The sequence below is a fragment of the Ammospiza caudacuta genome, chromosome 1 (genome assembly GCF_027887145.1).
Source record: "Ammospiza caudacuta isolate bAmmCau1 chromosome 1, bAmmCau1.pri, whole genome shotgun sequence".
NCBI lineage: Eukaryota > Metazoa > Chordata > Aves > Passeriformes > Passerellidae > Ammospiza > Ammospiza caudacuta.
The window spans coordinates 120,721,739-120,734,910 of NC_080593.1; the positions used below are offsets into that span (position 1 = coordinate 120,721,739).

General features: G+C 40.2%; 1 protein-coding gene across 2 annotated transcripts in view; it reads left to right on the forward strand.

Moving 5' to 3' along the window:
* The first annotated feature begins 513 nt into the window (after positions 1 to 513).
* The window catches only part of PREX2 (phosphatidylinositol-3,4,5-trisphosphate dependent Rac exchange factor 2), a 171,471-nt gene continuing 158,812 nt past the window's right edge, over positions 514 to 13,172 (forward strand). For both annotated transcript variants that reach the window (XM_058820960.1, XM_058820970.1), the window contains exons 1-2: positions 514 to 679; positions 770 to 963. In XM_058820960.1, coding sequence (XP_058676943.1) covers positions 823 to 963 — 141 coding nt within the window. In that variant the 5' untranslated portion in view covers positions 514 to 679; positions 770 to 822. The remainder of the gene's footprint in view (positions 680 to 769; positions 964 to 13,172) is intronic.

Here is a 13,172-nt window from a genome sequence, read left to right on the forward strand (position 1 = left end):
TTTTATCCTTTTAATGTATCATGCAAATCTGATAGGCAGATAGGAAAACTGTATGACCTGGAGAGTTCATAGCACTTTGTTTCAGTAAACAAACAAACCAGCCAACCTAAACCCCCTCACTATCTTCAAAGAACTTCTCTGTACCTGCTCAGCGCACGCTTAGCTCTGTATGTTTGCTCGGGAGAATATCACAGCTCGTATTTATGATACACGCTGTAATATACATCGCGTGGGAAGGTGTGGTAGGGGAAGTTGAAATGGCTCTTTGCTGATGATAAAATCAAAACAAAAACAACTGCCGATTCCCTCGCCAGCTCGCTGGGACATTTTTATAATTCTTTTACTCTGTTGTTGGAGGACTCCAATTAGCCTCAAACTGGAGATCGCAGCTTGTGTGTGAAACAGGCAGCTGGCACGCAATCCTCCCTGAAGTTGTTTCCTTTCCTTTTTCCTGAGATTTAGCGAAGGGGGGGAAGGGGTTGGAGTCACATGGATACAAAGCTTTTGATTAATGTCCAAGTCTCTGCTGCCGCGGAGGCTTTCCAACCTCTCAGCTAGCAGGGCGAGCTGGGAACCAGTGGCCGCTCGTTTCCTCCGGGCTGTGTCCCCTTCCTGACGGGAAAGGAGCGCGCTCGGGGGCGGCTCGTCGCCTGCGGAGCTCGGGCGGCGGCGGAGCGGGGTGAGCGGGGGCTGCGCGGTGGGGAGAGGCCGGCCCCGGCCCCGGCCCCGCTGTGTAACTTGGCGGGGTCTTTGTTGTCCTTGTCCGCAGCGCAGCGCCGGGGAAGGCGCCGGGCTGGGAGCACCGATCCTCCTCGCCGCACCATGACAGAAGAAAGCAAGGGGGAAGGCAAGGGGGAGAGCGGGAAGGACTTGGAGAAGCAGCTTCGCTTACGCGTGTGCGTCCTCAACGAGCTGCTGAAGACGGAGCGGGACTACGTGGGCACGCTGGAGTTCCTGGTGTCGGTGAGCGGCGGCGCCGGGGCCCGCGGGGCAGGGATCGCCCAGCCGGGACAGGGCTGTACCCCAGCTGCTGCCCAAAGGGAGGGAGGGTAACAGGTCTGGAGACAGCCGAAGCGTTCCTCCCTCCGCGCCTCGGCCCCCGTGCCCCCGCCGTACCGAGGCACTGATGCTCTCGCGTCTCCGCGAGTGGAAGCGGATGGGGGCGATGGGTTTGGGCTCCCCCAAACCTATCGGGCGAGGGGGCCTGCGTTCATTTTAGGATGCCGTAGGGTTTCCACTACTTGCGACAGTCTTGGAAACCCAGCGGTGCAGGGGGGAGGCAGCAGGACAGAGGGGGTGCTGGTGTGCAGCAGCTGCTTGGCATTAGAGGCACATGTGGCGTTCACTCCCGTCTTGTGATAGGGGGTCAGCTGGGAGCGTCGTGCGTTCTGCTGAGCTCTCTTGGGACTGTTTGAGCTTCCTTCTACATCTGATGGGATTGTTGGTGCCGGGTAATACCCTAGTCAGAAAGGTAGGAGTTCTCACTCCAAAAGCCAAAGGGACAAATTATTGCGGAACAGATGTGGCCAGTGTTTCCTTTGTGCCTGATCTCGGTAGCATCACTTTAGGGCTCTGATGTGATAAATATGTTCAAATCAGCTGCTTCAGATTGCAAAAGTATTCACAGTAGCCCCATCATACATTTCTCTTCCCCTGTCCCATTGAAGAGGGGAAATCCTTCCAACTGCAAACTTCCTGCCTTGCTGCCTTGAGAATTGTGGACTTTCTGCTTATTACCATGAAAGAGGAAATTCTTAAGTTGGCTGTGACAGGGAGAATAAAAGCACAGACATTGGAGTGAAATAAGATCTACAGAGTAGCTTATTTTCTCCATATGTTTATCCTCAGCAGCACCATGAAAAATGGTAAATGGTCCAATGTGTTGGGTTGTTTTGTTTTTTTTTTTTAAGCTTAGGATGTATGTTTGAAAAAGAGGCTGTGCAATTATTTTACTTGATTCCATTTAATGGTCAGGTTTTACCTACTTTTAAAAAAACTTTTCTAAGGAAATGTTATTCCATATTCTACCTCAACCCACAAATTTGGTGTATGCCAGAGTCTTGGATTTCAGCAAATTTGAAGAATTCGTAATATCTTTAATTTTGAATTCTAAGGTTTTAGACATAAGATAGATATTTCAGTTCAAGCAGTAAGTGCTCAAATTCTCCCAAGGATCAGAATCTGTAAGTGTTTCAAGTTCTATCCAGACACTGAATTCAGTAATAAGTCTTTTTGCAGTTTGGATCAAGATGATCTAAATAAATCATGTGGAGAAAGGAAGAAGGGTTGGTGTTAAATACTTGGTTCTACATCAACTTTTCAGATTCATTAACAGTTGTGGACACGGTTCAAGTGACTGTTCAGAGATGTGAATCCTTCACAGAGAAATGCCACATGTTCTAATTGTACCTCAGTTTTGTTTGAGCTTTCTGAGCTTTCCTTTGGCCTACCTGCTAGGACTGCTGTTGAGATCAGCTGTGGTGGTGCATTTGTGAGGGCCACTGGACTAGGGCCAGGATGGAGACCATGACACTGATTTTACGTAAGCCATCAAACCCATCCCTGAGTGAGGGGCTTATGTTCCAGCCAAAGTTGACAGCTGGACTTCCAAGTCATCTCAGTGTCATCAGTGGAGCTCATTGTGGTGGAAACCACCTTTCCTTTATGACTGAGATGGTGAAGCCAGTTATAGTGTCCCTGAGAGTTTGCTCTGAGTACCTGCAGTTTTCACTGTAGTTAATAGGAAATAGGGTATTCACTTAGATAAATGAAAAATCCCTATGCATGGCTAGAGAATGAAGAGGTTGTAAGGAGGAAGTGACTTGCTGGTCTGTGTCAACATGGGAAATGCTTTGCTGGTTTCCCTACACTGGAAACATACCTACTATATGCTAGATTTACTTAGGTTCTTTTGTTTATGTTGTAATTAAAGAACAGATTTCTGGTTGGTTATTTAAAGTCTTTTTTCCCCTCCTACTCTATGATTGCTCATCCTCCACTTATCAGTGTAGTGAGAAGTAGCTTGGCTTGTATGCTCTGTCAAAATTCTGTAACACTGTAAGGTGCAAATCAGAAGATTTGATATACATGTAACTTTATTAGATAGAAGTAGCTGAGTAGTCATTCCTCTGTGAATTAATTCACCTCTTCTTTTTTGGCTTTGTGCTGTGCAAATACAGTATATTGTTTTACATCTGCACTCATCACAAAACAAATCTGAGTGAAAAAGGTCTGGGTGTATTAATATTATTCTTTTGTGTCTCCTGAATCTTCCAGTAATAAACTGTAGTAGTGTTGAGATCTCAGCAATAACAATTTTGGGCCAATTGCAGTGGGATGTGTAAACATATGTGAGGTGGATAAACTTAAGTCACCCAGTAGTTGCAGCAATGTTGGAAGGAGGAGGCATGCACAGGAAATTATGAATAATTATGCTTATTCTTTTCCTTCAGATGTTTCATTATAACATTTAGAGTGCCATTGCAATACCAGAGTTTTTGTTCCTTCTAGCATTTCTTAAAAGTAACAAGTGATGGAAGAATTTACTTAAGACACTAAAAGACCTTTTAAAACTATATCTGTAGACAGAAGTTTTTATTTTTACTAAGCTACAATATTCTGTTATGAACAGTTGATGCTTTATTGGCTAAATTAGCAATTGGACTTTTTCTGCTTCTGGATGCTTTTGCTGATGATCATACCATTTTCCTGTGGCAAAATCTTTGCTTTCCAATGAAAGAGAAGGCTTACTTGCAAGAATAGAGGAAAATCTTTCTTTCTTATCAAAATTAACTTTCTGGAGGGGACAGAAAGTAATAGTTGATGAATATTTGCACTGTATAAAATAATTCCATGTCATCCAACTGTGTGACTGAATAATTAATAATTACCTTATGTACTTACGGTAAAGTACTTATAGTAAATATGCTTTAAAAAAAGTTGTAACATTATCAATTTGTACCTTATCTCCTTCATGCTTTATAGCAAATGACCAAATATATATTTACTGCGGTCTGTGTAAACATAAGAGACATTTCCTATGTTGTCCTTTAAGCACAATTAACCTGGAGAAAAGGAGACTGAGGGAAAGCTTTATCACTCTTTACAAGTACCTGAAAGGAAGCTGTGGTGAGGTAAGGATCAGTCTTTTTTCCCCAGCTGACAAGTGCCAGGACAAGAGGAAATGGCCCCAGGCTACACTAGGGAAGGTGTGGATTGGGTATTAGGAAAAATTGATTCACTGGATGGGTGTTCAGGCTTTGGAATAGGCTGCCAGGGAAGTGGTGGAATTGCCACCCCTGGAGGTGTTCAAAAAGCATGCAGATGTGGCACCTGGGGACATGGTTTGGTGGAGAACATGCCAGTGCTGGGTTACTGGTTGAACCTGATGGTCTTAGAGGTCCTTTCCAACATTAATGATTCTATTCTATGGCTAGCTAACTGGAGCAAAACTGCATAAACTTTTCTAAGATTCCTTGGTCTGTGATTTTGTGCTGGGGAACATACGATCTTTAAATGAGAGTCTTAAAAAAATAGTTGGGTTTTTTTTTTTGTAATTTGCTGAGTGTTTTCATGTGCAGTTTCATTTAGTGTGTAATCAGGGTACTCACTTGAATCCTCAACATAGCAGTAGTAAAGAGACCAGTAAAACTGTGGTTGATGAGACATTAAAAAGTATTTAATAGTAAAGAGTTGCTAAAAAGTGGCTAGGTTAATTTGTCACCTTTTTACCTGATATAAGGCTTAGTTTTTATGTTTGTGATTTACACTAATTGACTGGCCACTAAGGTAAATCAGGCCATAAAGAATTTTAGGATGCATGTACATATATGTATATACACATTTCAAATGTACATGTATATTCTTTGGAAAGAAACTTTATTTTGAAATAGAAATTGGAAATGTAATCAATCTGCTACACTTGGTACTTCAGGGGATATCCATGGAAGTAGAGTTTAATTTCCTATGGCAGCGATTGTTTCTCTGGCACAGTTTTGTGTTCTGACAAATTTGACGTTGATGGGAATAGAAGCAGATGTTGGCACTCCTGAAAGCCTTCCCCAGGCCTCAGCTGGGGTGGCTGGTTAGATCTTGAAGCAGCTGGGGGAAAAAAACAAAGCTAGTTTATTATGTAGACTACAGTATGGTTTACAGAGTCTCTCAGTGAATATATATGCTTCTGCCAGTTAACTCTCAAGTATCAGTTTGATTTTCTTACAACCTACTGTACTGTCTTCTGCTTGCTCTAAAGTGAAAAAATGGTTGGTTTTCTTTAAATGTGCCCTGTTAAGGGAAGCTGAATTCTTGCTTTTCAATTGGTATAAAGAGATATTGTTTATAAGGTTTGTTGTGCAGCCTTTTCAGTGTCTGTGTGACTCCTCGGCTTCTGTGTTCCCCTGCTGAACATTCCCTGTCTCTTGGCTCAATAAATATTTCTCTGATTTTTGAGCAGACTAATTATTTGGAGAAGTGATTACAGTAATTGAGACTTCAGGTAACTTTTATAGTCAAATTCAGTGTTACTAAGCCTGGCTAGCTATAGAGGATTTATGTTCTGGATGAAAGCTACTCAAATAGTTATGCTATATAATAAAGTTAGATGTTGGGCTTTCCACAAAAAAAAAAAAAAAACAACAAACTTATAAATGATCTTTTATGGCTGTGGTTTGATATAAAAACAGTGTGTCTGTGTGTGTTGTTTTTGTGTGCATGTGTGTATATATCACAGAATACCTTAAATTGGAAGGGTCCCATAAGGATCATCTGGTCCCACTCACTGAATATGTTATATGTATATCTCAATTACAGCGATGATTAGTGGCTTCATAGTGCTTTTCATAATTGCATTTATATTTTATAAAAGGGATTTAAATGAATGGAATGGAAGGGTTTTAGCTGGCTGCATTTTTTGATAAGGTTATGTGATTTCCTTTCTCTTCAGGAAAAGAAAAACAACATTCTATGGCTACTTCATCATGAAAAGTCAAAAGGAAGTGCAAACACAATTACCATAGAAAGTCAATATCTTTTCCATTCACTTCCAATTTCTGTTTTTAACTTACTGAAGTGTTAACAAAAAATGTGAGTGTGGCATTCTATTTTTATTTGACTTTGCTTCTCTGTATCCATGGCACCACCTGTGGTCCCTATCAGAGTAAGGGTAACTGCTTAAAAGCTGTTTATGTCTTTGTAACACCTGCCCCAAGGTTGAAGACTCTGCTTGATGGAGTGGATTAGCAAGAAAGATTTTTTTTTTCATGTGAGTGTCTTTACTAGGTGATCGCAGAATTCGTGCAATGTAGGACAATGGCAAAACCCAGAGTTTTTTCAGAAGAATTTTTGAGTACATATCTTATCTTGTTTGGAATTGGAGGGATTTAGGCTAGACAATGACAAATGTTTCATACTTTTCAACGTATTTCCTCTTACTGCTCTCAGATGCACTTAGATTGTATTGTGAAAAACTCTTCTTTGGGAAGAAAGGTGGTTTGTTGAGCTGTTCAGTGAAAAGTTTAGAATATTGAAAGGAGAAATCTTTGTTCCATAGCATTTAAGAAACTTATCTGCTCTTAAGACGTATTGTAGACTAAGACTTAATCTTTTGAAGCCTATAATATACTTAGAAATGTTGTACAACTTCATGATTTATCTGTATTTATAAATAATATTTGCAGTGTTCCATTTATTTCTTTGCTCTGCCTTACAGCTCAGTCCTGGCACATGTGTTTCACAAATTTGTAGTGTGAGTTGCTAATTTAGAAGAGGCTACTTGAGGGGGACCATCGATCAGAACATCCAGGTTTAAGTTATTCCATGCAGCCTAATGCTGTTGATTAGTATGCTGTTTGCAGTGATTTCATGTAGGGGGATACAATAAAAAGAAATAAAGGTAGTATAGAAAGTAATCTTATCCCCTAAAGAGTTGCAGCTGGGTAAATTATTAAAGATTAGGAGCAGACCTGACTTTAACAGGCCACAGCCGTAGCCAACAAGAAGAGTGTTATAAAAGAGTGCATTGGTTGGTTGAGGGAACTGGGGTCATTTGGCTGCTGTGACAATGAAGAGTCAGTGCCTGGAGGAGCTGCCTACAAGAAACATCAAGGTGATATGAAGCTCCTTGGAGATGACAATGTGAAACCTTTGCAATATAATGATAATGATTTCAAGTATTTATGGAGACATATTTTTAGATTGCATTTCGTAGTAATTTTTGCCACCATTTTATGAACACCAGGCTTAAAAACCAGGCATCCCAAGGTTGATTTGCATTTATTTGGTAAGATTAGCATGAAGAGCAATTTTGTCAATTAGACAAGGTTGGCATCATTGTAACAGTATTACAACATGTGAGAAATTGAAAAGTTCTTTGCATGGGAAACCAAAAGGAGCTGTCCTTTGGCCAAAATATATCCAAGGTGGCTGTAGTTGACCTAAGATACTGATTGGCATGATTTGCTAATCTGCAGAAGGCTATAACTGTGTATATCTAAGTAAAGTATATGTCCCTGTTTGGAAAGGAATTGGATTACCCATGAATGAAATACAGGCTTGAGCAAGGGTAATGAATTTTATTTAAGACTTTACCTTTTTATACAAGTGTCTTGAAGAAGGCACTTGTACTCACATCCTCATGCATAATCTTTTACAGAAATTTTATCTAACTGTTTTTGCTTTAGGACTCAAGTATGTGTATATTGATTCAGTTCTCTGTTTGGGATCGAGCGGGATTATTGCGGTCTTTGATGAACATGTGGGTTGGTGTGGGCTTGGCCACTCAGGAGGAATACAAGAATCAAGATAGCAAAGTGAAGTCACCACTGCTGGAGGTATTCAGGAGGTGTCTGAATCTGGTGCTGGGTGCTGTGTTTTGGTGGTAGAGTCCTGTTCCTGGGATGGAATGACCCTGTTCACCTGTACAGGCTGGGGGCTAGAAAGCAGCTTTACAGAGGTTACTCTGGGAGTAACTTCTGAGCAAGAACTGGAATATGAGTCAGCACTGCAGCCTCTCAGTGCAGGAAAGAATCAGCATCCTGGGACTCTTCTAGCAAGGGTGCTGCCAGTAGGTGAAGGGAGGTGGCTCTTTACCCTCTGCTCTACATGTGTGAGGCTTCTGAGAGTCACATTTTCAGCTCCCTAATTGAGGAAATAGTTTTACCTACTGACACAAGTCTGGTGCTGACCAGCAAGGTGGGGAGGGGCCAGGAGCATATTGCTGCAAAGAGGCTGAGAGAGCCAGGGGTCTTTGGCCTTGAGAAGGTTAGGTGGAATTTTTATTGTTGTCTACAACTCCCTGATGGATAGGTGTGGGCAAGATGCAGCCCCGTTCCTTTCAGAAGTGCACAGTGGAAGAAGGGGAGGCCATGGAAGATGGGAAATCAAACGTGGTGTGAAAGGAAAAAATACTGCTCACAATAAAACTGGTCAAAAACTGGTATAAGTTACTCAGAGGCTTTTTTAAAATTTTTCTTGAAGGTCATCTAGGCAAGACTGGACTACCTGTTCTAGTTGACACTGCTCTGTTCAAGCAATTGGGCTAGATGACCTCCTTTCCAACCTCCATGAGTCATCACTTTGCAATTTATTGCTATGACAGAAAAAAGGCTGACTGCCTTGAAGTTTCAGCCAGTTTCAGGAGAACAGAATTTTCAGGGTTGCATCTCTACTTCCTTTATACTCTGAAATTGCAATGCAGATTGCCAGGCTGTACTGTTCAGCAAGCAATTATTCAAAATTTAAGAGAAAACTCAGGTACATAGTTTTGGGTTTTTTTAAAAAAATTCAACTGTATTATTTTGCTCAGGAAACAGATAATCTGGCACTTTTGTACTATTTTCTATTCAGAGATATCTTAGTGCATTGCTTTCATGAATAAATCAAACCTGTGTAGTTCTACAAATGGGAAACTTAGATCTTGATTTTTGGCTCCCTGTGGAAGCTTGTGCCAGAACCAGAAATGTAATCTAATGTCTTGATTCCCAGTTCACCACTCTGACAGCAAAGCAACTCTTTCCCGACATATATAATTGATGCTAAGCAAAGAATGGTTGTCTGCTTAAAATGTCTGAGAAGCTGCAAGGACAACTGTTCAAAGCCAGCTTCATTTTGTGCAAGCTTGATTGCTCCTGGGATTGTCTCATAGGCTGCTCACAGTTGAGTTTATCCCATTGTAGGGACAGAACTGAGAAATTAGGCGTTGGTTGACGCTTATTTTAGACCCCTCGAGACCTCCAGATTGTCCATTGTGCTTTTGGCAGTCTGGCTGCCGAGTCATCTGGCATCCCTGACGAGCTTTCAGGTTCAAGGCTGAAGAACATGAAGGGAATGTGTAGGAGAAACAGAACTGAAGTGAGTACTGAAAAAAACATAATGCATTGTAGTAAGGTGGCTTTCTTTATTTCAGTGTAATTTGTATGATGCAGGACCCTTGACAAATTGATAATATCTTGATGAGTGAAGCAGAATAAATAATCTAGTCCTTGACCTTCCTAGGGAAGTTTTATATGAATTCTCACTTCAAAATGACATTTCTCTGTGGCTGCTGATACTTGTGCCTGGATGTTAAATACATTATATGTATTGGCATATTTACTTTCTAAATCTATTTTTGCTTATTATAATAACTAGAGCAAGTGACGAGTATCAATTAATATGATGGTGAATTTAAATTAAAACCATATTTCATAATTTTACCTCTGAAATAAATTTTTAATTTTCTAAGGCTGTTTAAAAGGAGTAATTGCTAGAGTGAGGGATGAATGTGTTCCTACATGTTGACTTAACAATCCCAGTCTCTTTATGTCTCAATCAAATCTGTTGTGACAGAGTGGTTGATGTCTGGGATGCTATGAATTTGTGCAACAAGGCTGGAAAACCTCCTCATTTTATTTCTTAAGGATACTCCATATCCTTAAATTCTTTGGGTAAGGTATCTGTATTCCTAGAAGAAATAGCATGCAATTGAATGCATTGAGACAATATCCTCTGACTGTGTAGTGTGAGTGTGGTCTTTGCTCTAAGAGTCACAGAGGCATTTGAGACTTAAATGGATGTGGCAGCACCTGAAGCTCTGCAGTGTATAAGCACCACTTTCCTTAAAATGATACCACAGCCTGGCAAGGTGGAGGGGAAAAAGTGGCACACACCTGTAGAGTTAGTGTTGTGTCACTTGTAAAGTGTTTGTGGCTGAATAGCTTGTATTTATCTTTTTGTTGTCTGGGAGGGAGAGCTATTTTGCAGAAGCCATAGGAAGCAGGAAGGCAATAAATAAGTCCTGATTCAAAGAATGCCTTTGTAAAAATGGCCACCCTACATTTATAATGAGAGCTGCTTCCTTCCTTCTAGTGTCTGTTGGTTTTTGTTCATGAAAGGTATGATAAAATACTACTTAAAAATGAACTTGCAGAGTATGATAATGACCTAAAATGAGATGGGCTGGAAGGAACCTGTGAATTGCTGTGACAGATTTAAGAAAAGGTCTCGCCCACTGCCCTGATTCTGGCCAGGACAGGGTTAATTTTTGCAGCAGACAGAAGGGGGCATGGCTAGGACATGGAGATTATTCTGTACCATCTCAAATCATCAGTGGGAGAGGGGAAAAGGGAATCTCCTGGGAATAAAGGGGTCCATTCTGGTCAGGGTAGCCTGGTGGAGGCAGTGGTCAGGTGCTGCTCTTTCCATCTGAATCATTCACCTGTTTCTTGTGCCCTCTGCCATTAGTGATGTTGCTGTTACTGTTCATTTTCTTATCTCATTGCTGTTTCCAGTACATTGTTCTTATCTCAACCTGTGATCTTTACCTTTTGTGCTTCAAATTTTCCTCTTTAGCCCACCACAAGGGGAGGGGGGAGCAGTGAATCAGTGATGTGTGGTTTCAGTGGGAGCACTAAACTGGGGAATACCATTGCTAAACTACAACACACAGTAGTTTTTTTTTTTTAAATAATATTAAGTAGTAGCATCATTTGGAGAGTCTGTGCTTTGTGACTGGGGGCTCTCAGGTCTCTCCTGAAGAGTGTAGGTGTAATACCTTGTTGCAAACTAAGTGATTTCTGAGTTTGATTATTTTTGTATTTGTGTATTTTTTTGGCACCTGTAACTTCTGAATGTGTGTCCCGTAGAAGAATTCCTTTTGTGCTTTTTAAATATCCTGTCTCAAAAATGTGCTAAGTACTTACATTGCTATTTTTCTCATTGGAAATCTATTTATTCTTTTTATGAAACCCCTTTCATACTTTTAATCATCTTTCCAATTCCTTTGTGATGAGTTCTTCTGGTGTCAGTATCCTTGATCTTCTGCCTAGTTTTGTTCTAAGTCTCTTGCAGTTTTCAGAGGGCAAGAACTAATATCCCCAAATGTGTGTGATAGATGTTTGAGGTACTGAATTATGACTTTTCTTGTCATAATTCAGTACCTCATACTTGTCGTAATAACATCTTTCTTGACTGAAAGGTGTTAGAATTCTGTTTATCTTCTGCAATGTGTAGTTAGCACCTTACTTAGGCCATTTTTTACCTCTTTACTTACTTTTAAATTTCAAAAGTGGCATTTGTAGAGATTGGACAAAATTCTTGAAGTATGACTTGCAGCTGCCATTTGCTTTTTCTTATAATTCTGTTTTGCTGTGTGAATGTAGAAAAGATCTAGAAAGAGATCTCAGTGAAGGATTAAGTAGCCAACCAGGAATAAATAGGAACAGTGAGAATTATGAGATTTACATTTCTGTGCTCTGGAAATAGGAAGGAGAAAATATAAAGAAAAGATACACTAGCAAGGTTGAAAAGGAAGAGGAAAGGGTTACTAAAATTAGTTCTGAAAATGAAAACTTGCACAAAAATCCCCTTTGAAACATGGCAAGTATGTGATGAGATTTCTTCATACTGTAGTATGTGTTAATAAGGCAGGCATCATTGGCTTTTGCAGTGTCAAATTAGATGCTGCTCATGGTCCCAGAAGTTAACTATATTATTGGATGTTTGCTGTGAGTGGGTATAGTACAATTGCAGTGTTTCTTAGACATCTTCAAATATAGTCATCTTGAGGTGTGAAAATACCATTATCTTTGAATTTGGTTATTGTGTGCTAATTTGCTTTTATGATAAAATAAGAAATTTCAATAATTATCAAGAGATAATTGAGAGTTTTTTTACTGGCAGGAGCAACATGTGAGCTGTCTTTAGTTAATCTCTTTTATCAGTGAAAGAGACCTCCAGGTTTTCAGAAGGGTGTGACTGATGGAACATTTCAAAAGTGCGAAGTTGTAGATCACTTCCATAATGTTGGAAATCTTTTTGGCAGAGCTGAGATCTTTCTGTGGTTTAGAGTTACAGTGGAGACATATTAAGTACAAGGATTGTGTCTGTTGTTTTCTCTAACTGGAAAGGTTCATTTTCTATTAAGATATTAGTTCTGTAGTTCAGTTACACAGAATAACACATAAACACCATGAATAATAACAATACTGAAAATAATGAATGGAAATTACTAAATTAATTGGTTGTAGACCGCATTTAAATATCTTGTGATATACCTGGAAGGATTCTTTATGTGGGTTAGGGCCAGAAGAGTGAAGAGCTGATAGCGATAACTTTTAATTTACTTAAGGGTTCATTTTTCTCTTTGACACTGCATGAGATCCTGTTTATTAAGAATAATGCCTGGAAGTTGGCAGTTATATTCTGTATGAGTGTGTTAATTTCTTCCCATATGCTACAAGGTTGTCTTCACAGGAAATAAAGGGACTTTTCCCCATGTTTAGTTGTACTGAACTGTTACAATCATCAGACCAGACAGAAACAATGGCAAGGAAAGTTTCCTGTTTTCTGCAGATATTGAAGTGGTCTTCGACCCTTACCAAGGAAGATCTTCGTTCCCACTGTGGCTGCACAGAGAACTGAATTGTCATTACTGTATGAAGATGCTGCCATCTCTCTTGAAACACAGTGCTTCCCTCTTAAATGTCTTAAGGCAATTTACCATCAGTTCTATCCGTCTCAATTACATCTCAGTATTTGCACTTAGAAATAGCAAATTGACAGCAGGGAATGCTTCTGGTTGCCTCTCTCTAAACACTCAGATTATGCTGTGTTTAGAATAGTTTTAGATAGGTGATGAAATAAAGCTTATGCCTGGCTGATATCCTCAAAAGGAAAGCAGAGCAGAATACAAATTTAGT